At 48.4% G+C, this 23,266-nt stretch overlaps 15 protein-coding genes across 15 annotated transcripts; 8 read left to right on the top strand and 7 right to left on the bottom strand.

Annotated features, from left to right (window-relative positions):
• Positions 1 to 47: 47 nt before the first annotated feature.
• E1B28_001232 (uncharacterized protein) lies at positions 48 to 1,657 on the top strand. The gene is made up of 2 exons (XM_043147141.1): positions 48 to 1,022; positions 1,077 to 1,657. The coding sequence occupies exons 1-2, from the start codon at positions 129 to 131 to the stop codon at positions 1,509 to 1,511; spliced, it is 1,329 nt and encodes a 442-aa protein (XP_043015846.1). The 5' UTR covers positions 48 to 128; the 3' UTR covers positions 1,512 to 1,657.
• On the bottom strand, positions 1,658 to 2,482 carry E1B28_001231 (uncharacterized protein). The gene is made up of 4 exons (XM_043147140.1): positions 2,373 to 2,482; positions 2,074 to 2,324; positions 1,986 to 2,020; positions 1,658 to 1,934 (listed from the first exon to the last, which is right to left on the bottom strand). The coding sequence occupies exons 1-4, from the start codon at positions 2,455 to 2,457 to the stop codon at positions 1,826 to 1,828; spliced, it is 480 nt and encodes a 159-aa protein (XP_043015845.1). The 5' UTR covers positions 2,458 to 2,482; the 3' UTR covers positions 1,658 to 1,825.
• Positions 2,483 to 2,582: 100 nt separating this feature from the next.
• Positions 2,583 to 3,300, top strand: E1B28_001230 (uncharacterized protein; the record flags this gene model as incomplete). The annotated part of the gene is made up of 3 exons (XM_043147139.1): positions 2,583 to 2,672; positions 2,732 to 2,859; positions 2,933 to 3,300. The coding sequence occupies exons 2-3, from the start codon at positions 2,754 to 2,756 to the stop codon at positions 3,298 to 3,300; spliced, it is 474 nt and encodes a 157-aa protein (XP_043015844.1). The 5' UTR covers positions 2,583 to 2,672; positions 2,732 to 2,753.
• Positions 3,301 to 3,465: 165 nt separating this feature from the next.
• Positions 3,466 to 4,662, bottom strand: MMM1 (ERMES complex subunit mmm1). The gene is made up of 5 exons (XM_043147138.1): positions 4,336 to 4,662; positions 4,166 to 4,282; positions 4,020 to 4,112; positions 3,829 to 3,966; positions 3,466 to 3,777 (listed from the first exon to the last, which is right to left on the bottom strand). The coding sequence occupies exons 1-5, from the start codon at positions 4,597 to 4,599 to the stop codon at positions 3,511 to 3,513; spliced, it is 879 nt and encodes a 292-aa protein (XP_043015843.1). The 5' UTR covers positions 4,600 to 4,662; the 3' UTR covers positions 3,466 to 3,510.
• Positions 4,663 to 4,740: 78 nt separating this feature from the next.
• On the top strand, positions 4,741 to 5,376 carry E1B28_001228 (uncharacterized protein; the record flags this gene model as incomplete). The annotated part of the gene is made up of 1 exon (XM_043147137.1): positions 4,741 to 5,376. One exon carries the CDS (start codon positions 4,741 to 4,743, stop codon positions 5,374 to 5,376), a length of 636 nt encoding a protein of 211 aa, XP_043015842.1.
• A 322-nt stretch (positions 5,377 to 5,698) lies between these two features.
• On the top strand, positions 5,699 to 6,268 carry E1B28_001227 (uncharacterized protein; the record flags this gene model as incomplete). Its single annotated transcript, XM_043147136.1, has 2 exons — positions 5,699 to 5,935; positions 5,990 to 6,268. The coding sequence occupies 2 exons, from the start codon at positions 5,699 to 5,701 to the stop codon at positions 6,266 to 6,268; spliced, it is 516 nt and encodes a 171-aa protein (XP_043015841.1).
• An 80-nt stretch (positions 6,269 to 6,348) lies between these two features.
• E1B28_001226 (uncharacterized protein) lies at positions 6,349 to 7,877 on the top strand (the record flags this gene model as incomplete). The annotated part of the gene is made up of 5 exons (XM_043147135.1): positions 6,349 to 6,836; positions 6,931 to 7,215; positions 7,269 to 7,625; positions 7,676 to 7,741; positions 7,796 to 7,877. 5 exons carry the CDS (start codon positions 6,349 to 6,351, stop codon positions 7,875 to 7,877), a joined length of 1,278 nt encoding a protein of 425 aa, XP_043015840.1.
• A 55-nt stretch (positions 7,878 to 7,932) lies between these two features.
• On the bottom strand, positions 7,933 to 9,617 carry E1B28_001225 (uncharacterized protein; the record flags this gene model as incomplete). The annotated part of the gene is made up of 7 exons (XM_043147134.1): positions 7,933 to 8,152; positions 8,205 to 8,632; positions 8,684 to 8,804; positions 8,854 to 9,071; positions 9,134 to 9,415; positions 9,465 to 9,563; positions 9,615 to 9,617. The coding sequence occupies 7 exons, from the start codon at positions 9,615 to 9,617 to the stop codon at positions 7,933 to 7,935; spliced, it is 1,371 nt and encodes a 456-aa protein (XP_043015839.1).
• A 118-nt stretch (positions 9,618 to 9,735) lies between these two features.
• Positions 9,736 to 13,816, bottom strand: E1B28_001224 (uncharacterized protein; the record flags this gene model as incomplete). The annotated part of the gene is made up of 3 exons (XM_043147133.1): positions 9,736 to 10,676; positions 10,733 to 11,595; positions 11,652 to 13,816. The coding sequence occupies 3 exons, from the start codon at positions 13,814 to 13,816 to the stop codon at positions 9,736 to 9,738; spliced, it is 3,969 nt and encodes a 1,322-aa protein (XP_043015838.1).
• Positions 13,817 to 13,849: 33 nt separating this feature from the next.
• E1B28_001223 (uncharacterized protein) lies at positions 13,850 to 15,746 on the top strand. The gene is made up of 6 exons (XM_043147132.1): positions 13,850 to 14,295; positions 14,349 to 14,448; positions 14,502 to 14,653; positions 14,717 to 15,042; positions 15,115 to 15,481; positions 15,547 to 15,746. Exons 1-6 carry the CDS (start codon positions 13,884 to 13,886, stop codon positions 15,705 to 15,707), a joined length of 1,518 nt encoding a protein of 505 aa, XP_043015837.1. The 5' UTR covers positions 13,850 to 13,883; the 3' UTR covers positions 15,708 to 15,746.
• Positions 15,747 to 15,835: 89 nt separating this feature from the next.
• Positions 15,836 to 16,265, bottom strand: E1B28_001222 (uncharacterized protein; the record flags this gene model as incomplete). Its single annotated transcript, XM_043147131.1, has 4 exons — positions 15,836 to 15,892; positions 15,949 to 15,990; positions 16,044 to 16,169; positions 16,224 to 16,265. 4 exons carry the CDS (start codon positions 16,263 to 16,265, stop codon positions 15,836 to 15,838), a joined length of 267 nt encoding a protein of 88 aa, XP_043015836.1.
• Positions 16,266 to 17,077: 812 nt separating this feature from the next.
• On the top strand, positions 17,078 to 17,372 carry E1B28_001221 (uncharacterized protein; the record flags this gene model as incomplete). The annotated part of the gene is made up of 2 exons (XM_043147130.1): positions 17,078 to 17,243; positions 17,299 to 17,372. 2 exons carry the CDS (start codon positions 17,078 to 17,080, stop codon positions 17,370 to 17,372), a joined length of 240 nt encoding a protein of 79 aa, XP_043015835.1.
• A 59-nt stretch (positions 17,373 to 17,431) lies between these two features.
• Positions 17,432 to 19,472, bottom strand: E1B28_001220 (uncharacterized protein; the record flags this gene model as incomplete). The annotated part of the gene is made up of 13 exons (XM_043147129.1): positions 17,432 to 17,491; positions 17,546 to 17,766; positions 17,818 to 17,845; positions 17,905 to 18,042; positions 18,101 to 18,334; positions 18,388 to 18,394; positions 18,453 to 18,528; positions 18,581 to 18,644; positions 18,701 to 18,790; positions 18,843 to 18,912; positions 18,969 to 19,035; positions 19,083 to 19,129; positions 19,189 to 19,472. 13 exons carry the CDS (start codon positions 19,470 to 19,472, stop codon positions 17,432 to 17,434), a joined length of 1,386 nt encoding a protein of 461 aa, XP_043015834.1.
• A 77-nt stretch (positions 19,473 to 19,549) lies between these two features.
• On the bottom strand, positions 19,550 to 20,089 carry E1B28_001219 (uncharacterized protein; the record flags this gene model as incomplete). Its single annotated transcript, XM_043147128.1, has 4 exons — positions 19,550 to 19,607; positions 19,675 to 19,761; positions 19,821 to 19,924; positions 19,985 to 20,089. 4 exons carry the CDS (start codon positions 20,087 to 20,089, stop codon positions 19,550 to 19,552), a joined length of 354 nt encoding a protein of 117 aa, XP_043015833.1.
• A 635-nt stretch (positions 20,090 to 20,724) lies between these two features.
• Positions 20,725 to 23,216, top strand: E1B28_001218 (uncharacterized protein; the record flags this gene model as incomplete). Its single annotated transcript, XM_043147127.1, has 7 exons — positions 20,725 to 21,019; positions 21,094 to 21,225; positions 21,277 to 21,346; positions 21,401 to 21,909; positions 21,969 to 22,416; positions 22,471 to 22,669; positions 22,721 to 23,216. The coding sequence occupies 7 exons, from the start codon at positions 20,725 to 20,727 to the stop codon at positions 23,165 to 23,167; spliced, it is 2,100 nt and encodes a 699-aa protein (XP_043015832.1). The 3' UTR covers positions 23,168 to 23,216.
• Between the last annotated feature and the right edge of the window lie 50 nt (positions 23,217 to 23,266).

Here is a 23,266-nt window from a genome sequence, read left to right as displayed (position 1 = left end):
CATATGAGCAGACGCACTGCCCTCGGCTAAGGTATTTCACCTTATTTCACAATTTCACACCGTTTCAGTGGCATGGTTCGCTTGATGTATAGCTTGTTTTTTTGTTTTCCCCCTCTACGGAAAACTCAATGACTACTAGCATTAACGACAGCAGCGATGTCAATGTCAACATTGAGCAGCCACAACGACGGACCTTCCGTAATCGACTCTCTGTTTGTAGGCTGCCGTCAGTCTGTAACACTAATAGACAATCAAGCCATGCCAAAAGGCCCACTCTCGGTCCTTTCCCCCACTCTCAAACAGCTTCCCTGTCCCTTCAGCTGAGCTCGTTCTCCTCTCTTTCCATGGACAATACGCTTTCCGTGTCTAGCATTGCAGTCCCTTCGACTACCAACGACCTTGATCCCCGGCAGAAGGCTCTTTTGGTGAAGAAAACGCGTAAACTCAGCAAGGTTTTCGGTGAAGAACCATCTTCGATTCACCAAGCTTCTCGATTTCATCCGCATGTTGGATGTAGTCATGTTGGACAGGTATCGAGCAGCTCCAGTTCTTCTCATCGAAGATCGGTATCTTCTCTTTCAGCTGCCACATCTCAATCTTCTTCGAGGCCGAAACAACATTTCCACCGAGCACCGTCTCAACCCGACATCCGAGACGAGGACAGTCAATCAACTTCCCGGAGTCGTCCCAATGCAAAAGCGTCTGAAGATATGGATAACTCTTCTCTCATTTCAGCTATTGATGTTGCGACTCCCGTCGCGCCACTAGATATACGCCATGCCAAACACCGTAGGCGTCCAGCTGACAACAACTCCAGGAGTATCGACGATTTGCGATTTGCACGTCAAATCTCCCGCTGGTCCTCGGAAAGCCAGTTGAGAAGAACGCGCTCAACTTTACCGAAACTTCCCAAGAATGGCGAGCCCCTTGTAGATGACCCAGTGGCATTTCATCGTCGTAATATTCAGAATTTTGGATATAAAGGGAGAGTTACTCGGGTCACTCGCAAACAACATCAGCAGGTAATGTTTTCTTATTGAATCCCTTCAAAGCATTGCCCTCATGAAGCTCTCAAGGCGAAGTTCGAACCCCCAGAAGGCGTCAAGCCAGTGACACTTATCCCATTTGTTGTGACAGAGTCCCGACCTCCAGCAACTACCTCTGGCGTCGCTGGCGGTATAGAGGACGACTCCGTCCCCGCAGACAAGTTTGAGTCTGAATCCTTGCACACCAGTTTCCAATCGAGCACAGCCTTTCAGGAACGGAGACGACGAGCTGCCAAGTTGGCACAATTTTTTGGAGTAGGCTATCACGACCTTTCATCGTCTTTGCCAACATCCGATTTAGTCTCTCATCCGTCCTACCGGCCACCGCCTCAAACTATGCCTACTGTGCAGGTTGACATTGCAATGAAGAGTCGTCGCTTTTGGGGAAATGGCGACGACCGATGGACATATAAAGATGCAAATATGTTGGACGTGATTGATAAATTGCGGGACCTCAAAGCGTAATACGGGCTAGTCCTCTTTCTCCCCCTCGTATCGACCTTCATTTGACATATTTGGTTCGTGCGCCCCGGTTTCCAAGCCTTTGCTTCATCTTCATCCATATTCGAATTCCTCGCGGCCGGTCCTGTTTGTATCCTGCAGCTATTTACTATACTTTTAGTATTTATCCACAACTTACATATCCCTGTATAAATACATATTCTGCGTGATAATATATGCTAGCTCTTCAACGAAGGCTCGGCTACTCAGCTCTGCCGTGCGCGACTGAGTGATGTTCACAAGCGTCGACTTATGGTGTAAGGCGTAAAAGTGGTGAATTATGTGCGCAAAAGTATATATATCGGATCACCCAAGACGATGTTGGTCATATGTCTAAAGGAGCCTGTAAGGGACATCAGAAGTCCTCCGAATGAAGCGTAGGCAGTCCTAAATGAGACGATTGTCAACTAACTCAAACTGGGGGAAAAACAGCCCTACACAACTTCAGCCGTTCCTCCATCGAACTTGTAAACCTTGAGAAGATGGTCTCATGAAAGAGATAATACAAGAAGGGTAGAACACCTACTTTTCCGTACATCACATAGTCATAGTCTTCCTCGAGGCCCTTCCTACCTTTACCATCCGGTCTCCATACGTCTCTTTCTTTGTCCTCATCGTCTGCCACATCGTTACTGGTTCCACCAGGAGCACCACGGACCAAGGAAGAAGCAAGCGCAAGTGCGAAGTTCTGTCCAGTAATTAGAGGAAAGAGTTCGATATTGTAATCCAGTGTGAGGTCCATATCATAGTTTTTCGAGTGAGCGTAAAGACGCGATACTAGGAGAAGGGTCGGCATTGTGCGCGTCGTTGTAAAAGAAACCGAACCTCGATCGAATTTTTTGCCCTCTTTATCTATTTCATTTATTGTGAATATATCGTCGAAAACGATGTTGGAAGAGGTAGAGGACATCGTGGAGTGGTGTTGAATAGGCGCTTGTACGCTTGCTTTGACGCGGTCATGTTGCGCCAGGCAACCCATCGATCGCGAGAACTCTCTCTTCATCGAATATCTCGCGCCAACTATTCCTCAAAGTATCTCATTCGGGAACCTCCTAGCTCTGCGTACAGACTAGTCCCGACACCTCTAGCCTTCGTATCGGCTTCAGAGTGGCACTCACCCAACTGGTAAACCGACCTTCTTCCTAGACTGTGGTTTCGTGTTCGACGAAATAACCCCAGCGTAGTTTCCGGAATGGCTTCGCACGAATGTATCCAGAAAAGGGCTTCACCTGTTTAGATGTCGATATCCCTTTGCCGTCAAAAAGTCACAGAATCAACGAATCTAAGAGGTTGATGGATTATTTTGAATCCGGTTCGTATACATCTTCACTGTTATTATTGAAAGCGGGTATTAACTAGCCATATCCCTCTCGGTGGTACCTTAGAACTGAGATCCGCTATCTCGTTGTCTACCATTCCCTTTCCACCAGTCATTTTTGCTCGTGGCGCTGCCTCTCTCATAGCCCAAACCTACATCTCCTCGCATCCAGCCACTGGCCTCGTCTTGATCTCGCCTCCTTCGTCGAATGAGGCTGTCGTTGAATCGGGGCTTTTACCAACGCCACTACCTGAATTCGATTTCGAGCCTAACTTCCCTCTTGTCGTCGTTGCAACGCCACAACAGATGAAGGTTCTAAGAGAGGAACACAGATTGTTAAAAGATAACAGTCTTGATACGATCATTGTCGACGATGTGGAAGGTCACGATGCCTTTGCAAAGATTGAGGAATGGCTAGATGAAATGGGGGTATGAGTTGGTCTTTCATACGATGCGCCACTAGTTGGATCTGCGCATACAGGGATCGGAATGGCATCGTATTTCGTTACAAACAGGACATTATGAAAGAATTCGAAACCCCCTTCGAAACTAATAAAACTAAATGAATGTGTAACTGATTATGTTAGTACAAAAGGGTATGATTTGTCCAGGAGATTAACCATAAGGACTAGTGCTACTGTTGGGCTACGACTCCGCCTCCGCCTCTTTTTTGATCTCTTCTTTGACTTCTGCGACACTGGTTAGTCCAGGTAGAACAACCTTCCAAGTTGCACGCGAGGCTAAAACGCGATGTACTTGATGTTGTATAAGTTCGTGCAATTTTGGTACATTCGCCAGTTTGGCCCTACTTCCCATCAGAGATGCTGTCGTCAAATCGAGTGTGAATGTCGGAGATATAGAAAATGTCATCACAGGTGCCGGTGAGGTTGGACACGGAGGTAATATTGATATCTAGATGTGGGGCTGAGAGTTGACTGGTCTGGGATACTGAATACAACTGACCGTGGATTTGAAGAGGGATAGTGATATAGTCAACGAAACAGGCAGACGAGCGAAAGAGGGCATGGGATAGTTGAATAGGTATGAAGTAGACAATGAAACAGATATAGAGTCTGTATAGTCAACATCAAACACAATTTCCTGGAGGGAACGTGAACAGGTTGTAACGCGTTATGGTGTAGAGTTTGACCCACGGTTGGTTGATCTTCAGACGAACGATGGCGGCGACCGTTGAGCAGATGAGGAGCCGAGGAGCCCAGTTCAACTGAATGAATGACAATATGGTCCTTGTGGGAAATGTGAGAACCCACAATTTCACCTAGCCGTTCGCACTGCTCACCAAGAAACCAACTGGACGAATCTTATTCGCATAGGCTTCAACGCGTTGGCGGGCAATCTCGTCGCCTGCAGAGCCAGCCAGATCATTTCGTAACTTCGACCTATAGACATCCAAGACCTGGAGTCCAGACTTCAGATACAGTTAACATGGACGCGTCCCGGAGGACACACCTGATGTAACAGTAAAGCAAACCATTCAGCAGATTCGTGGCCAGAACCTTGAACTAATTGTGGTTCTTTTAAGGGATACTGATGCCTGGCCGGAGAGTCACTGCCAACTTTGGGGTGGTATGAAGAAGTCTCAAAAGGGTGTTTGGTGGAATCGAGGAAGAGATACTTGAGGATGAGATAGAGTAGTACAAGGATGGAAAACTGGCCAATTATGAGTCCTTGAGTGAAAGTTGGTTGAAGAGAGAAGATATAGTTATTTGCCATGAGCGTAAGAGAAGAGGGAGATTCACAATCCCCCGTCGTCACGGTCGTGAGGGTGGAACTCAAATAAGTAGGACTAGACCGTTAACGCCGCTTGTCGTGTGCTTGTGATATCCAGAGCCACGTGGCCTTTCCATTTCCCTCATGTTTGCCGCGAAAGTTGTTTGGCCCTCTGCTCCTCTCACAGACTCTCTCGTCCGGCACGCTTTACTCAGAGTGTTACCAGATATTCAGATCAGCGATGCGAATTTATCTTCAGATTCGCGCTCCGTACAATGGTCCTCCTACGATGAAATCGATCATGTACTGGTCAACCTGCAACGGGATACCGTGTTGTCTTCCTCATATACATTTCGAAAATGTTTAATCCGCAAACATTTTTTATCACGCTCCATCTTCACCTATCTGACCAAGAATCCCGATTCACTCCTCAGAAATGCTTGGCCTCGCACCTTCGAGATTGAAATCTCATTTGTCGATGAACTCGATGAGATATTCGCTGACGAGCTCTGGGAGCTTGCAGATGAGCTACAGAACTCGAAAACGTGGTGGATACTCAAGCCGTTGAGTCAAATCTATAATGCAGTTGTACCGCTATTCACACCGACAACAGTGGCATGGCCGATCGTGGCAATGGGATCAGGCTGTTTTACGACCGGGCTTCATTGGAGAACATATTCCAGGAGTTTGAGGCAAATGACACAGAAGACGAAACGAACAGTGAAACGGAAAGCGCCGACGATACGGGTGTCGTCACATCACAACTACGCCATTTTGTGATCCAGGCATGTTTTTCGACTTCACTTGTGCCATCGCGTTCAAACTCAACGAATTTTTACATAACATCATAGCAATATTTGACGAGCCCAGTCCTTTTCGACCCAACTGAAATACCAGTAGATATCTCTGCTAAGCCATCCTTTCAAGAACTTCACGGTCATAAAGCAAGTGATGAGAGTTTTCGCTGCGTTTCACCAGGATCCTCAATTTCGCCCGCTAGTTTCATTTACGAGCATATTGTGTCGCCTCTGGTGCCCTTGCCCTGTATCTGTATGATCGAGTTCTCACCCTTTTCTCCTCAAAGCCGTACAGAAATCCAAATATGGAGGGCGAAGAAATCGATTTGGCTTGTCACCTCACCAACACTTCGTTGCAAACTCACCGCGGCGAGGCGGGTGTCCGACTTCTTAACGAACTAGTTGGGTGCCACGTTTTATCGGACCCAAAAGAGACGATGCGGATTTTTACAGAGGAGGATATTGACCTCCTCACATCTCAGATGATGCAGGTTCTGGAAGAAACCTTCACTGCTGCTCTACGAGATCCCATTAACTTTCAAGTAAATTTTTTCTATTCATGACCGCAAAGACTAGCCAATGATCGACCTCTCTAGCCCATTCCCAACGCTTTTGAACTTTTTGGAGTGGACTTTCTCGTCACGCATTCCGCTAGTGATACCGTACCGTGGCAGGTCAATCTACTGGAGGTCAATGCAGAGCCTGCGATTGAATTGACAGGCCCCAGGCTGAAATGGATACTCGAGGACCTTTTTCTCGCGATGGGAAAGGCTTGCGTTGAGCCCTTCATTACAGAGAGAAAAGTAGATGATTGGCCCGTTGGGGAAGCTCGAAACAATCTGATAAAATGTTTAGAAAGGAGAGTACGTAGTTAGGATAATGCATAGTTTACGTTCGAGCTAACAAGAGGTGCGCGAGTGCGTACACGTGCAACTCGGTTTGCTTGTAAACGACCATGTCATTATCCGAGCATGCCGAGCCATTGACACCATCGAGAAAACGGTCGAAATGGCGGGATCACGATGAAGAGGACACACAATCTCTTGCTCAACCCAATGTTCAACACAAGCGACGTGTGAGGCCCAAACGGTCACCGGAAACATCCGCTTCGCCTGCTCCAGCCGCAGCTCAATTCCCAACCTCCACCAAACCCTCACACAGTACCTACGTCCCTCCTAGAACTCATCATCCCCCGATTATACCGTCTCGGTCTGTCTACAGTTACGAGCGGTTGAACCAAATAGAAGAAGGGTCTTATGGAGTCGTTTTTCGCGCCAGAGATAAGCAAACAGGTGACATCGTGGCCCTGAAAAAATTCAAGCTTGACGAGGAAAAGAATGGCTTCCCTATTACCGCTCTACGGGAAATCAACGCGCTTATGTCCTGTCGGCATGAAAACGTCGTCGGGGTCCGTGAGGTGGTAGTCGGAGATACCCTGACACAGTACGTCCTCCGCACTTTTTCTTGATGCTCGAAAAGGAACTTTTTTTGATTTGTGCCCTTTATCGTCGACTAACCTGAACTGTAATGTTCCAAGAGTGTTTGTAGTGATGGACTTTATTGAACATGACCTCAAGTCACTTCTTACGCTCATGCCCTTGCCATTTTTGCAATCTGAGGTGAAGACATTGATGCTACAGCTGCTTTCAGCGGTGAAGCACTGTCATTCAAACTGGATACTTCATCGCGACCTCAAGACCAGCAACTTACTCATGAACAATCGTGGCATCATCAAAGTCGCTGACTTCGGTCTTGCGAGAAGGTATGGAGATCCCGTCGGAGTAGGAGGGATGACCCAACTTGTGGTGACTCTTTGGTATCGGTACGTCTCCTTTCTTAGCAATGTCAAGCGTTTGTTTCAACTCATGTTTGCAGAGCTCCTGAAATCCTTCTAGGAGCAGAGACCTACTCGACTGCAGTTGACATGTGGTCCGTTGGCTGTATCTTCGCAGAGCTACTCCTCAAAGAACCACTCTTCCAAGCCAAGGGAGAGTTAGAGCTGATTTCTATGATTTTCAAACTCTTGGGACCCCCGACAAACAGTTCATGGTCGGGGTATTCAACTCTCCCGCTTGCAAAAACCATCACTCTACCATCCCCCCAACCACCTCAATTTCGCCACAAATTTCAATACCTGACAACAGCAGGTCTAGACCTCATGATGTCGCTCTTGACTTACGATCCGGAACGTAGAATTTCGGCAGAAGAAGCTCTCCAGCATCCGTATTTCAGGTATGTTATTTATCGATTTCCCTTGCCGTCGATCTCAAACTGTCTGGTAGCGAATCACCCCTCCCCAAGCATCCAGATTTGTTTGGCTCTTTCCCGTCCGCTGCTGCTGGTGAAAAGTGTGTCGTTTTACCATTATTTTCTTTGCGTGTCGCACAAGCTATCTGTTTCAGGAAACGCAAGATTTTTGACAGCCCTTCAGCACCTGTTCGAGCGGCAGATTACAAGCTATTGACTGAATTCGATATTCCGTAGGTTTTCATGTACTTGCACTTAAAGTGCCACAAGAGTAGCATCAAACTACAGTACATCAATGATCGTCCGGTAGAAGGTTCAGGTGCTCTCGCATTTTCTGGAACCTTCGACCTGTACGCTCCATATCCCCACATTTGTCGTAATACTCTCGTACTTCCTCAAGTGTAAACCGATTCTGTGTCGCAATGTCACGTAAACTTTGGTCGATTACATGCTCAGCAACAACAACCATAGCTTGCACCGTTTGGTGCGACGTAGGTTCGACAAGGGCCGCGCTGAATTGCCAGGTGATGAGTATGATGCTAACCAGTTGTAAAAGGTACTGACATCGATTTGAGTTTCTTGTCGTCCTGTGGATTCCGTTTCGCCCATTGCGGAACGTCGTCATTTCCAATACGAACCTCCCATTCTAATTCCTCTTCCTGACTTACAGAGGTAGTTCTCTGAGCCAACAAGAACGGCGAAAACACCTCCCCTTCCAGAATCTGAGGAGCATCACCATCCGTGCTCATTCCAACGACGAATTCCTGGTGTGATTCAGGCGATGTGGCTGCGGATCGTTTGCGTTTTTTTCGGGTTTTGAGTTCGTCATCTTGACGAACATAACCATACTGCCCTTTATCACCGATGCTGGGCTTCGTCTCACTGACGATTTCGTCGATGATTCTGTCAAGTTTGTTGCAATGCTTTTTATAACGTTCGCGCCATGATTGCCAGGTATGTCTCCGGACCCATGCATATCCCGGCACTTCGCTCTGCAAACATATTGCTATAAGAGAGATCCACAGTGATTTTGAAATGCTCACCATCTCGCATAGTTGAATGTAGAGCTTATTACCAGTCCTACCACCTGTCTCTTTGAAGGGGATCTTTAGAGCAATCCATTCGCAGAGTTTCCGTTCGTCCTCATCACTAAACTGCGTGCGCCTGAAAATGGTTCTCGGATAGCACATAGGTAACGATGAGGGAAACGTACTCTTCACCTGCTCTCCTGCCTCCTGGGTTCTTGTATACATGCGGGGTGAATGATACTGCCTCTTTTTCTATGCATTTGGCGACCCACTCCAAAGACTCAACGTATTTATTAGGGTTATGATGTGTTAGTTTGACGAGAGACGTAAAGACTGGAGTCTTTGCGTCTGCAATGATAACCCGGCAGTCTTCAAAGGTGGTAAATGGATTACCTCCCGCGTACTTCGTGAAATGGAAATCGTAAGAATGCCTTGAAGGAATGACCGAATGGAGGGTGTCCTCACCAGAATGCGTAAGGACATCTCGTCCCTAAATTTAAGATTTGCAAGACTTTCGTGAAGATGAATTGCCATGGGCTGAGAACCAGGTTCTTCTACAAATATTTGCTTCAAAAGACCACCTGCGGATCGGCAAGCTTCGACGTAAGTGTAGGGAACGACATGGAGTCTCAGATCGGGTCTAGTGTGTTCGCGCAGCAAGCGTTCTGCATCAGGTTTTCCCAATTCAATGAGCACAATACTTCCTGAGGGTGGTATTGTTCCACCAACAACTTCACCACCGAGAGCCTGAGTGAGTTCAGGGGGGGCGGCCGAACCAGATAGCAGGAATACGCACAGGTATGGTTTGAAGGAGATGTGTCTTATTTTGTTGAGATAAGTCTTCTTGTATATAAAATTTAATCGGTTTTCCCCCATCATCTGCAAAGAGGGGACTCTACAAGTGGCTGTTTGGTTAGGTGCTGAGAAAATAAAAAGCTGTCTTCACCATGCTAGTACTCCGAGATTGGGGTAAGGGTTGAAAGAGGATTAGGGTTTCCACACTTTTCGGTTTGATCTGCCTACGTAATTTATGTAAAAATACATTTGTCCCAAAAGTATTACCGTATTTATCGTACTTCTCGTGACGAATTCGTAGGACAAAGCCTCAATATCCTAAACGACCCAGTGTTCCTCTCACATATGTATATCTCGTCTTCCTTCCGTCCCAAAAATAGAACTTCATGATGAAACTCCTGATCCCCATCTCCTCCTACGTGAAACTCTGCCTTACCGTTCGGAGACTTGGCCGTGCGAGGAAGGCTACCGTAATTACTCTTTCCATGCTTGCTTGCACTGGACAAGGTTGAAGACGCGGTGGACGAGTTTGGACTGGATGATGCGGAGATAGGTGTCCCTATTCTCCACACAAACGGTTCTCTTCTGTTCACTGTCGACGGTGCAGGGTTGAACTGAGGAAGCGCTCCACGTGAGGTGTCCGCAGGCCGTAACAAGGCATCTCCAAGGTCCACAGCTTCCACACCCCCTTGTCTCATAGCAATAAGCACCGAACGGTCCTTGGTGTCCACAGCTTCCAGCCGTTTCACATCACCCATGCGCCCAAGCAACGAAGTTGGCTTGGAATCGTCGTCCCCAGCAGGAGTGTCATCCTCACTCCATAAAAACCTATCCTTCAGTACTGACCGCCCCCGAGCATCAACAATGGTCGTGCTGTGCCCTCCTCTGGACGAATAAAATAATGCAGGAGGTCCAAAATGTCTTGGCTGAGCCAGTAAGGATATTGGTTTCAGAAGGGGCTTGTCAGTCAACTGATAGAGGGGGCCTATTGTAGAGGACTCATTGACCGGTTGTGACTGAGATTGTGATACCTGAGTCTTGTTGGGTGGTGATGTTGGCGTGGTTGGGTTAAATGGATGAGTAGGATCGATACTTTGTTGTCGCAAATCCTTGAGAAGTATAAACTCAGTATCCTCCTCTTTCCGAACGGGCAAATCGGCAGGCAATAGACTGTCTTTGTACCATGATTGCATGAGTGATGCCCTCCAAGGTCCTAGAAGGTTCGTTAAATACTGATCTTTGCCACAAGCTCACAAGGTCAAAACATACCATGAACGACTCCTTTGGGATCGCGGTAGAACCACTTGGATGGAGCCGTGGGGGTAGGTACAGGAAGCCCAGGGGGCGAAAACTGGACTTGCGTAGCATCCGCGCTACTTCTTCCACTAACATTACCATCGTTGTTCGTTACAACCTCGTTATCGTTCTCGGGCTCATGATTATGTTTGTATTCCATAAAATCAGGATAAGTCGGGGGGATGACGTAGTCGTCCGCGATAGAAGCCAACGGAAACCTAGGCGCGAAAGAAAGCTGCTGGAACGTTGTGTATGGTCCCATCTGAGCAGTGGCAAGCGCAACCAGCTCCTCTGCACGTGCAACAGCGTTGGTCACTGAAGCACCTTCAGCAGGGGTCGAGGATTCCTCTGCGTTCTCAGACGAGCCCGCCCGGTCTTCCTGTTGTTGTTGTGGATGCTCACTTGCGATGAGAGCTGGCGTAGATGGACCAGACGGACCTGTGCCCGTAGCAATGACCGTAGAACCGACTGCTACAGAGACGCCAATGCTGACGTTGACGTTCGTTTCGTCTTCCCCCAGTGGTTCAGCGTCGTTGGACCCTGAGGGAGCATTAACTGTGTCTACTCGCGCCTCTCGAGCTCGGCGTCGTGCCGCCCTCCGCTCCGCACGACCTATACGAACTTCACGTACTCGCACCGTAGCAGGTTCAAGACCAAAAACGTTTTGCGAAAACACCAAGAACACCTCCACAAGATCATCACCTTGCAGTTGCAGCTCAAGTGAGCGAGGAGAATCTGGGAGAATGAACGTTCGAGAAAGTCCGAGCGCTGTGCGATATGTTCCTGCAAAAAGCTCCACCTTCTCTCCATTTTCACCACAAAGTATTGCCAGAAAACTAGAACCCGTATGTGAATTCGTGCACTTAGAAAACGGAATCATTTACAAACTAACCTCTTCTTAGCGGTCTCAACTGCCTTAATCATGAGGGATCCTTTGGTGCCCGGTAGCTTAACATACTCCAATTTGGCCGCTGGAGGTTGAGTCGCCAAAGACGACGAATTCACTTTTTTATTGTTATCAGCGCTCATCCCACCTTGGGATGTTGAGGGTCTGTCTTCGGAACGCATATTATGTAGGGCATTGGTGATAATCCGAGGTATAAACCGTGACCGGGACGAAGAGGGTATCACTCCACTATTTTCCACTGGAAGAGGGGGTGTCGATGCACTCATATTCGACCGGTGTGTTGTATCAGCGTGTGCAGATGCTGGTCGTCTTATGGGCGTGGGAGACGTGCTCGATCGGTGGGAATGAGAACGACTAAGGCGATTCGGACGATGGGGGGTGGAGGTCTCAGTGGGCTCTGCGACTATTGCAGAGGATGTTGTGGCTTGACCGTCGACAAAAGGAGCGCTGCTTGAGGCAGCAAGGGGAGAATTCAGCATAAGAGACCATCTACGACGTCGATTGGCGGTACTAGTACTCGTCGAGCGTGACGACGCAATAGTCTCACTTCGTGCCGAATGAGCTTCCGAAGTGCGTGGACTGGTAGGTTCATCTTCACCAGCGGTCACAAGACTATGGGACGAAGAAATATATATGGGCTGCTGGGGGCGTCTCGACCCCGGGGGTGGGAGATCCGGTAACCTGCTTTCCATCAAGGCCTGGGAAAGGCTGATTTCACCTTCATCATCGTCATCGTCATCCAAGTCGGCGAATCCAGCGTCGTTATTGTCATGTGTATCTTCTGAATGATCAGGTGACGGAGCGTGAGCTAGTGCTTGGCGGAGAGTGAGAAGAGTGGGGGCAGGCGATGGTTCTGAGGGAGCGATTGGGGTATTGATAGCAAGACTAAGGTCCAAGTTAGCTGGACGGTTCCTCCGTGATAAAGAACGTCGATGGGGTTGAGGAAGGGTAGGTGTGGTAGCAGTTATAGGATGGCTATTAGTTGCTGTAGACTGGGTGGAATTAGGGGAGTGTATGGCACTGGTTCTCTCATCTAAAGCTTGACTTCCGCTGGCGCCTGCGGCGACAACATTGATCGCTTCGTCATCGCTAGACTCGACCCAGTCTTGCTCTTTGGAGTCTGGGTCATGGGGCCTAGCGGATTCTGTATTTGTGTTGATTCGAGATATGGGTGGGGCATTGAGGACTTCTGAAATTGAAGCACCGCGGGGACGAATTGTGACGCTCGATGTGGTTCTGCTTTGGGAGCCTTGTGGCGGTGTCGTTTGGGTAAAATAATCGGTGGCTTCTGGATACGGAGGTGGAAGACCCGTGGGGTGGGATACAGCAGGAACGGAAGGTGGCACGATGGGCGATCTTTTGGTCGGTTTGAGCTTGTGAATGGTCGGCGTTCTAGGAATGAGGGGAACTGGAGGAGCTGATGTTTGAATGAATGTACCAGATGTAGGGGTTATCGATGAATGAGAAGCCTTCCGGGGAATGCTAACCTTCGCAGAAGACTCTGCACCTGGGGGTGGGGTGGACGAGCTGGGTTTGCGGAACTTTTCAGAGGATAGCCGGGATTCGACCATGAAGGCTGAAGCCACTTTCTTTGCCTGCTCTCTCCTCTGCCTTTCCCGTTCTCGCTTTATCTGGATGTCTATACGCCATTCCACAGCCTTTCTGATCTCTTCTAATGCGTAAACACGTACACCATCTCGACGCCCTGCAATGGCAATTAAAACCCCCCGCTGCTCCATAACGACGATGCTCTTAAAGCTGACCCTTCTGATGAGGGGAAGAGGCTGGGGTTCCGGAGGAGATGTTAAGGGAAGAACATCGAGACCTTGTGCATGACAAAGTAGGAGATAATTGGGCGACAGAAAGGCACCACTCGAAGGGGGGGTTGTAAAGTGAGAAGGATGAAGATCTGCTGTCACTACTGAGAACGATAGGCCCAGTTCCTGGAGGGTAGGTGGAGGTAAACGAGGGGGGGGAACAGCCGGTGCTGGCTGTGGTGTGTCTGGCGCCTTTGAAAGAGCCTGCGGCTCCTCCGGGATTGCAGCAGGCGGTTCACGTTTATGAATTAGGTTGTTGAAAAAGCCAGATAATCGTTTACGTTGTGGATCGCGAGTTGTGGACGATGAGGACGGTTGCTGGTGGTCGTCCATAAGCAAAGTGAAAATCCGATTGTGTCCCACGGTCCCCCCCCCACCTTTTCCTTTTTCCCCTTGCAGAATGCTCACCGCCCGATGCTGTTCAAGAACATTAGCATTGCGCCTACGGTCATGTCCACCTCTACGTCGCTCATTATCTTCTGTGACCGAGAATGATATTCTTCATTTTTCCAAGATCCTCGATCCACCCTCAATCATCTCGACCCTTTCTCCGATACATTCCTCCCTGGAGGATCTTCATCCGTTCAACAACGACTGGATGCGCAAATACAGTGGTCGCGCGACCACTGTCCTTAAGCCCCGAACCACTCAGCAAGTCAGCGAGATTCTTAAATGGTGTCATGAAAGAGAAATTCCGGTCGTTCCGCAAGGAGGCAATACTGGCCTTGTGGGTGGGAGCATCCCACTCAATGACGAAGTCGTTATATCCATGGCCAACATGAACAACGTCCGCTCATTCGACCCAGTATCTGGTGTGTGTTTCTTTGAAGTTCATATATGTGCAAGGCGCTGATAGTGTTGTTAGGAATCCTTGTTGCCGAGGCTGGTTGCATCCTACAAAGCCTTACAGATTATGTCGCACCCCACAACCATATAATGCCCCTCGACTTGGGTGCCAAAGGCAGGTTTGTTACCGCATTTGTGACCAAAATCCATTTCGGTTCACGTTTTCTTTCAGCTGCCAGATAGGTGGTAACGTGTCAACGAACGCTGGTGGGCTGCGTCTGTTGCGTTACGGTTCTCTTCACGGTTCAGTCCTCGGCGTCGAAGTCGTTCTGCCGGATGGGACCATTCTCGACCAACTCACAACTCTTCGCAAAGATAACACAGGTTAGGTTGAATATTTTTGTTGAAATTTTCGCTTTGAACCAGCGGTAATTCGTCTGTTCCCAGGATACGACCTTAAGCAGCTATTCATTGGTTCCGAAGGCACCCTAGGAATCATAACCGGTGTATCTATCCTTACCCCGCCTGCACCTCAAGCATCAAATAACGTGATTCTTGCACTCCCGCACTTTGATAATGTTCGCCCGCTGTATCAAACTGTCAAAGGCCAGTTGTCCGAGATCCTGTCGGCGTTCGAGTTTATCGATCGCACAGCTTATGATCTGGCTGTGAAGCATGGACAGGGACGCGCTCTGAACGAGGAAGATGTAGAAGGTGCTGAATGCTTTGTTCTGGTTGAGACCAGTGGTGGCCGACGGGAACACGATGAGGAGGTATTTAGCCAATGACTGTCTTCCTATTTGGCTATTTTCATTGACTGGGGTGGCGGTCTCGTTTGTGCTCAGAAACTCAATGACCTTCTTGAAACACTTCTCAGTGCTGACCGGCCTCTGATCAATACCGGAGTACTTGCGCAGAACCCGGCTCAGTTCAGTTCTCTTTGGGCTCTGCGTGAAGGAGTTACAGAGGCGGTGTCGAAAGAAGGAAAGGCCTACAAATACGACATCTCTGTGCCATTGAGTACGTTCAAAGAGGTCGTAGATATCACAAGGAACCACCTCCAATCGCAGGGTCTTTTGCACGAGGACGCTGTCAGCCACGTACTCGGCTATGGACATGTAGGGGATGGTAACCTGCATTTGAACGTGATCGCAAAGGCGTACACGCAAGAGATTCAGGATGCATTAGAACCTTTCATTTACGAACTCGTCGGTGTGTACATGGCCATTTCTTGTCAGACGTCGATATCATTGTTGAATACCCCATCGAACTCGTAGCCTCCCATCGCGGGTCAATATCTGCAGAACATGGAGTTGGGTCAATGAAGACGCATGCCTTGCATTATTCCAAAGATAAGATCAGTCTGGAGTTGATGAAGAAAATCAAGGAGATGTTTGATCCCAAAGGAATCATGAATCCAGGAAAAGTAATTGCATGATGTGTAACTAGGATTGGCAATGAAGATTGTGGCTCATCACTGGTTAAGTTTGTTTGCAAGAAATTACATCACTTGGAGAGAATACAGAACAGCGTAATGTTGACAAAGGTGGGTACGTTATTTAGTGACTACTCGTCGACCAATCCCTCGATGTTGCTGGACTTGTAGGCCGTTTCCTTATCGGTCTGCAAACCAAATTGTCAAGACTCGAATGTGCTTTGAGCCCAAGGGATTGACTCACGTTGTCGTTACGAATAACGTAGCGCGGATCGTCCTTGGAAGCCTACAATGGTCTGTGAATGGGGCGCGAGGCGCAAAGGGATGGGAAATACATACGTTGACTTTGACTCCCGTTTCGCCAGCAGGTCTTTTGCTCTCGACGACCTCGACGACCTCACCGGTGGTAGTCGAGTTGGAAGCGTTTCCACCGCCAATAGCTTGGTACTGGACGTGATCTCCGGGCTGGATGCATAGAGCATGTCAGAGAGACAAGGAGGCGACGCGGTATGAACGCACTTCGTATTCTTGGGTGGTGGCTTGGTTGTGAGAGGGAGACATGGTTGTAACGAAGTAAGTTGAGTGTGGTGTGCTCGAGGTGCACCAGGCTTTTATAGCTCTGGGAGTGAAACTGTGACGTCTTGTGGTGGTCATTGATTCCAACATTGGCGTAATTGTTGAAGCAAAGGCATGATGCATCGATCGGCTGTTCTTTCAGGAGGGTACAGTCGTTCTTTCACATCCTTTCAAGTTGGCCGCGGATCGACAGTCCATGTCTGGCTTACTTACACGTAGACCGCAGCGCATACCAAGTGCCGGTTTCAACTTTTGCGCGCAATTTTTTGAATCAGGGTCGACCCCCTCTGGAGTCCAGACACGTAAAATACAGAGTGCGAGGCTCCCATGAGCCAGGATGAGCGTCATATACTCTGTAATGCAACTCAATCTACCGTAAGCGATGGACTTGAGCGATTTGCACTAGCCCCTAATAATTCAAACATTTGGAGCTGCGCAAATCGAGTATTACTCACACGTGACCGTGTCATCGCGCACCTTCAAGAACAATCCGACTCGGAAACCTTCGCTCGAAGCTTGCTAGCAGCGCCCGTTGGAGCCTGCGTTGACTCCTTTGTCTGATCGCTGTCTCAAGCAGGCGGTCGATGATGTGCTCCGGGTATACCAGCAGTATATAGAGGGTGCACCTTCTCTCCTCAAGCAACAGAATGTCGTCCGACGCACACACCAACCAAGTTCTCGGTAGGTCGTCGCTGTAAAGTCAGACGCGACAGAGTGCTCACAACGTTTGATTGGGCCCTGCAGGTGGCTACAAGGCTACTTTGAAAAGTACGTTTTTTTACCCTTCTAACCAAGTAATGCATCGTGATCTCATTGCCTCCGTCAGCTCCGAAGCCGCCAAAGAACACGCAAGGAAGATTCTCGACCAGCACGGCGCGAGCACCGAACCGTTGCCTCAGTCGCAGAAGAACCCAAACCCTGACCCCGAGCGGGTCATTGCAGGGTACAAAACAACCCTCCACAGTGAGTCTCGTAGTTCCCGCTACTATTCGTCAAACCTCCTCATGGTCACCCACAGACCCCCGCACCTCGGACGAAGCCAAAGAGAAAGCTGAGCGTGTCCTCGAGCAGGCTGGTGAAGACATACAGTGAATTTCTTGTGTTGCATATTTACGAAGGACTATTCTAATAGCAATCATGTACTTTGCCAGCTATAACTTCGCCACTGCTTTCCGCAGTTCCGTCTTCAGTATCTTTCCTGTCGAGGTTTTCTGGGTACGAGAATCTGTCAAAATCTGCAGCAGGAAGACCAAAGTGCAACTTACAGGTAGTTCGGGTACGACCTTGACCCATTCCGGGCACGCAAACCCAGGAAGCCTCCCCCTTGCGTGCTTTATCAAATCTTTCTCGAATTCCTTTTCACGTCCGGCCCATCTCTTTCCATATTGAGGATGCAAGATCACAAAAGCCATCGGGCGTTCACCCCATTTCGGATGTAGACGTGCGATCACAGAAACTTCCAGTACATCGGGATGTGAAGCTAATTCTGTAAGCACGGATAAGTCGAGCTTCTCCCCATTCCATCGTCACACACTACCTTGCTCGATTGCAAGACTCGAAGCATTCTGTATACAAGAAACAATTAAGATTCAGAATCTTTTATAAACGGATGGAAAACACCCACTTCGCCTCCAGAGATGATGATGTCTTTGCTTCGATCAAGTACAGCTACAGATCCATCGGGGTGCATTACCGCCAGATCACCCGTGCTAAAGTACCCTCTTCTAAACGCGTTTTTGGTAGCCTCGGGGTCTTTGAAATACTACAAAGAATAAAGGGTCAGCGCTATCCAAATGCAATTTTTTGTGTGTGACATATACCTCCTTCATCACGAGGTTCCCACGAGTCACAATTTCTCCCATGGTTTTTCCATCCCGTGGTACATCAACGAGTTTTTCACTCCGCTCTTCACCTTCCTCTGGTCGATGTACAACACGCACGAGGTCTGCTGAAATATACGCGTGTCCCTGCCTGGCCATATACTTGGACCGTTCCTCGATAGAAGCATTGGCCAAATGGGCTTGATCATGGTTTCGCGTAAACGGTCCATACGTCTGATAGACAAACTTTATTCAGTGTCCTTTTCATGGCTTGACTTTAAATCGACTACCTCGCTGCAAAAAAACCAAATACATCAGATTTTGAAGAGGGTTAAACAAAGTGGAAACGTACGTCAGTCCATACACGTGAATAGGTTTTATCCCGATTTTCTCTAGCGACCCGATAAGGTGTGCGGTTGGTGCAGCGCCTAAAAAGAGTGAATCGTGATTTCCAGTTTTGAAATTGGAGGTTGCCCATACCAGCTATGACCGCCGTAATTTTCAGGGGCGGACGCCTGGCCGATGGATCGTTCACAATACCAATCTAATGTGGTTCAACCCAATGAACAAGAAACACGTTATAAAGCTGTAAACACCGACTTGAACTGTAGGTGCTCCACAGTAATGTGTTACACCCGAATTAAGAAAGTGATTCCATATCTTGGGGTAGTCAACTGTACGCATAGTGATCTAGTATATTGTAAGTTTAGAGACATCTTCAACTGTTTTTGAAATCTAGTACCTGAGACGCGAAGGCAAATGTTGTCGACCACGGGAACGTCCACCCCGCAGCATGGAACATAGGAAGAATCCTGGGAAGAGAGTTTAGGAGGTATTCAAATATATATAAAAAAGACATAGAACAGACCACAGATATGTCGACGCAGACGTTATTCGTGCTTCGAACGCGTTCCCAATGGCGGCAAGATAGCTTCCTGAGCGGAACTGAATAAGGAGACAAGATAAAGAAAGGCACACACACCTCGTAACGTAGTGAGAACGCCTTTGGGTCGGCCTGTGGTGCCAGACCTTCGAAAAGGGTATTGATCAGGACTCTGGCCGTTGTGAACCGAGCTGAAATAGCTCACGTATAGCAAAGGACAGCACCAGCGTCTTCGTCGGCTTCGACGCTCAACCCAGCCCACCCTTTCTCCGCACTGTATCGCCTACCTTCGCTCAAGAATTCCTCGTACGGATCGCCGCGTCTTCCTGTATCTTTCGATACAATGTAAGGTATGTTCGTGCCTTCAATGAGATGTAGATACTCGTGGTCAACCAAGATTAGTTTGGATTCACTATGACCTTTCGAAAATATCAGAATTATTGTGCCGAGTTGGTCCGTAGAACGTACCAAGAATGTAGGCAACTTCATGTTGTTTCAACCGAGTGTTGATCGGAGCCACAATGGCTCGTGCTGCAAGAACACCCTGGAGAGTGTCTGAGGTGATTTCAGAATGATGTAAAACGACCAGAAAGAGCTGTAAAGTGCGGACCAGCTATCAAAGGCCTGTGCATTGAGTAACATCGTCACCATGCGGTCCTAGAACCAGTTACATAGAACAAAATGAGCTCACGTATTCGGAGCAATGACTGCAACTCTATCTCCCGGTTTTATCCCTATTTTGAGAAGAGCATAGGCCAAGTTCTGAACGCGTTGTGTCCTGCAGTGCACTTGAATGAGTTTCTGGTCATTGAGTCTGAACCTATCTCGAAAGCGAACCAAATGGCGTATGTGTACTGAACCGGAAATGGTGTATCAGGATGTGTCAACGCAATCTTGTCTGGATATATCTGGGCGGCACGCAGAAGGAATCCGAGGGGATTCTGTTGAACTAGGTGTGAGTGCCAATGGTGTTCAAAACGAGTACTACTAGCGTTACTGACAAGGACATGGCGGTATACGGGTAAGTTTGGGGGTGTTTTCAGGAGAAAATTGACGTTCTGAGGGGGGATGCTTTCTGGAGTGGGAGAGAAACTGAAAGAGTTCATTGAAGACGATGATTTGGCTCTAGATCTCACGCCCAAAAACATAGCTTTGACACGCCAAATTGGGCGCAAACGGTACAAGTTCCAAGTCTGCTGACACTTCCTACATCCTCCTCGTATAGAATAAGGCTCGCATCTATGCATTCTAGACATATCCCAAATATATTTCCGTTCAAATTTGGGCTTTAGACAAATCTTCCTCACACTGCATTCGACATATCACGATCGACGCGACCGCCGAGCTCTGTCCATGTCGTGCGTTATCGATAACTCAGGGAACATTTTTCTGCGGATTGTTTTGGGTTGGATTGGAGTTATTATACCCAAGGTGTGTCCCTCAACACATAAAATTATCAATTATTATGACTTACAATTACACAGGAATGCGATTGCAGATGTCAAAGGTTTGACTGTGGCTGCACTGTTCTAGGGTTCAAGACGCAAAAACATAGGACTTTTTACCTTCACAGGAAAGCTAATGCAGAACTACAGAGGAAAGAAGCGGCAGAGAGTACAGCGACATTGGAGGAAACCAACCCACCATCAATCTGGCCGCTTCAACTACATCAACACCGCATTGATAGTCGACAGAGGGCCGAGTAGGATAGCAACCGAATTCGGACAATATTGCCGTTCGTATGAACGAAAGTCTTGGGGCCGGTCATTCTCTGGAAGTTGTCGGTTCGAGTTTGCATTGTTATTCAGCGCAGAGTTCCCTCCGCTGGAAGCAACAGCGCTCACTAAAGTCTGAGAGGAGGAAAATCCGTGGGAACCTTCGACACAGTAGTGGTGTGATCAATAAGAGGACTGACCTCCACTCTACCACCACCATCCAAGCAGGCCCTTGGTATATGCTACAGTCTATGATGCCCATCACTATCCAACCATTCTTTTACGCGTTTATTCTTCTGGCGTTCTCGTTTCCGACTCTCGGTAGCTTGATAAATTTCCTCAGTCTCGCCCGATTGCACTCTTTAGAATTTACTGACTGCGTTTTTCGTATGCAGCAGATCCCAGTGACTGGGTGAATACAAACTACGTCGTCTCCTTGGCCGCTCAACATGGCGATTCTACGACTTCAGAAGCTCGCTCGTCGATTACTCGCTTGGCGACCAGCTCAGCAAAAAATGGTCCTTGGAGTCAGTGTCTCGCCTTTTAATCCACTGGTTGTTAAACGCGTTATGCCTCAGGCATTCTTGACAATAATGGCATACGTGCACCAAGCGGTGATGTTCGTGACTACGTCAGCTGGGCTCCCTAGTAAGATGTGAACCTACAGGTACTTTTAGAAAAAGCTGACAGTCATGATAATAGTTGGTGGCCAGACTGCAACTGGTGCTCTTCTGGTGGTCGTAATCATTTAGCGCATGCTGGTCCTGAGCCAACGAGCAGCACCGATGATGATAACCAGCCCACTGGTGACGACGATCACCCGGACGAGGACTATAGTGAAGAGAGCTCTGGTTTTCCTACCCCAGAACGACGGTCTTCCCTTCGTTTGCCTGGACTTGGTCCTCATCGTAGGCTTGTTCGTGTCAAAAGGTCATTTGAGACGAGCCTTACTCTTTCGCAAACTTCGGCGTCTCCAACTTCTGAGATATCTGAGTCTTCCGCGTTTCCATTCAGCGAGCTGGGCCCACTTGTTCAAGCGCCTCTTGAGAACTTTCCACTCCAGACTCAAGTTCCTGTCTCTATGACTCTTACCGTTTCTCACTCTGCTTCTGAACGCACGGCTGGGACTGCTGCTCCTGCTCAACATGCGGCGAAGACCAAAAAGTTATCTTGCACCCCTTCACCTACGTCTTCAATGCCCCCCAGTGCAAGTGAGTAGCCTATTCATTTTTTTTATCGACGTGAAGGTCCAATTGATATAAAATCTCAGCTTGGACTACATGCCCCTATGTTAATAAAGATGGGCAGGTCAACCCCGACACACGCCGCGTGAAAGATCCCGGCCACATCAACAATGCAGGACAATCCGTGTTGTATAATGCGTTAACATATGCACTCACACGGGATTCCACCTACTCGAAAAGAGTCGCTAGTTTCGTGAATACGCTTCTACTGGATTCAAAAACTGGAATGAACCCTCACGCCGACTACGGGCAAATAGTGCGCGGACCTGGACCTAAAGGATCTTCGGGCTCTTTTACTGGTGTTCTTGACATGAGAGGGTTGGTCAAAATGTACAACGGTGTCGGGATCCTCAGAGCTACCCAAAGTCCAGAATGGACCTTGGCGATGGACCAATCCCTCAAAGAGTGGACCCGGAACTGGACCAGCTGGATGACTGGGAGCTCGTTGGGCAAGGTGGCAGGTACACGTCCGAAGTGCGTACAATTTCTCCCCTAGAACCCAGCGCATCTGACCGCTCGAATACCCAGCAATCACTGCACGTTCTATACCTATCAGCTGGCTGGAGCTCAACACGCCATCGGAGATACTCGAGGCGCTCAACAAACCATCGAGCATTTCATCAAGACCTGCTTTCAGAACCAAATATCAACCTCGGGTGAGCAGCCATATGAGGCTGTAAGGACACGTCCATACCATTATCGCTGCTTTAATTTGGAAGCGTTGATCGTAAGGGTGAAACCTTCTTCTGTAACCACCTTCTCACCACCATTTGAACAGGGCATTGCCAAGATCGGGGATGAGATTGGGATGAACGTCTGGACCGCCACAACCAAGTACGGTGCCAACATAAAGACAGCTACAGACTTTACCATGGCTCTCGATCCGAAACGCGAGGATGTCCTTCAAATCGTGCCTCATGTTCTCGCGGTCGCCAGAGCGTACGGAGATCCAACCGGGAAATACGCTGACTTTCTTCAGAACCGCTACCCCCAATATCGCACAAAGCCTTATTGGTTCTATAATCAACCCGAAGCCTTTCCCAATGCTGCTGGAAATCGTAGAGTGAAAAGGGAGTTAGCTTGGGCGAAGGATGGTGATCTATCCCCGGCAAACAGAGAGGTGATGCCATTCACTTGTCCGGAAGTTTTTCAGCTCGAGAAATGTGTGAAAATTGAACTTTGCATATGTGTTACCTGTGATCAGTTGAAACAGTACTATGTGTAGTATAGCGGACCTGTGATTCGAAGTATGCGCAGTCATTCTTACACGTGCAGTGGGTGCTCACCGAAAAAGGAAAGTTTACAAATAAAAGCAAACAGCGTA

The sequence above is a fragment of the Marasmius oreades genome, chromosome 1 (genome assembly GCF_018924745.1).
Source record: "Marasmius oreades isolate 03SP1 chromosome 1, whole genome shotgun sequence".
Taxonomy (NCBI): domain Eukaryota; kingdom Fungi; phylum Basidiomycota; class Agaricomycetes; order Agaricales; family Marasmiaceae; genus Marasmius; species Marasmius oreades.
This window is presented reverse-complemented; position numbering and strand designations above follow the sequence as displayed.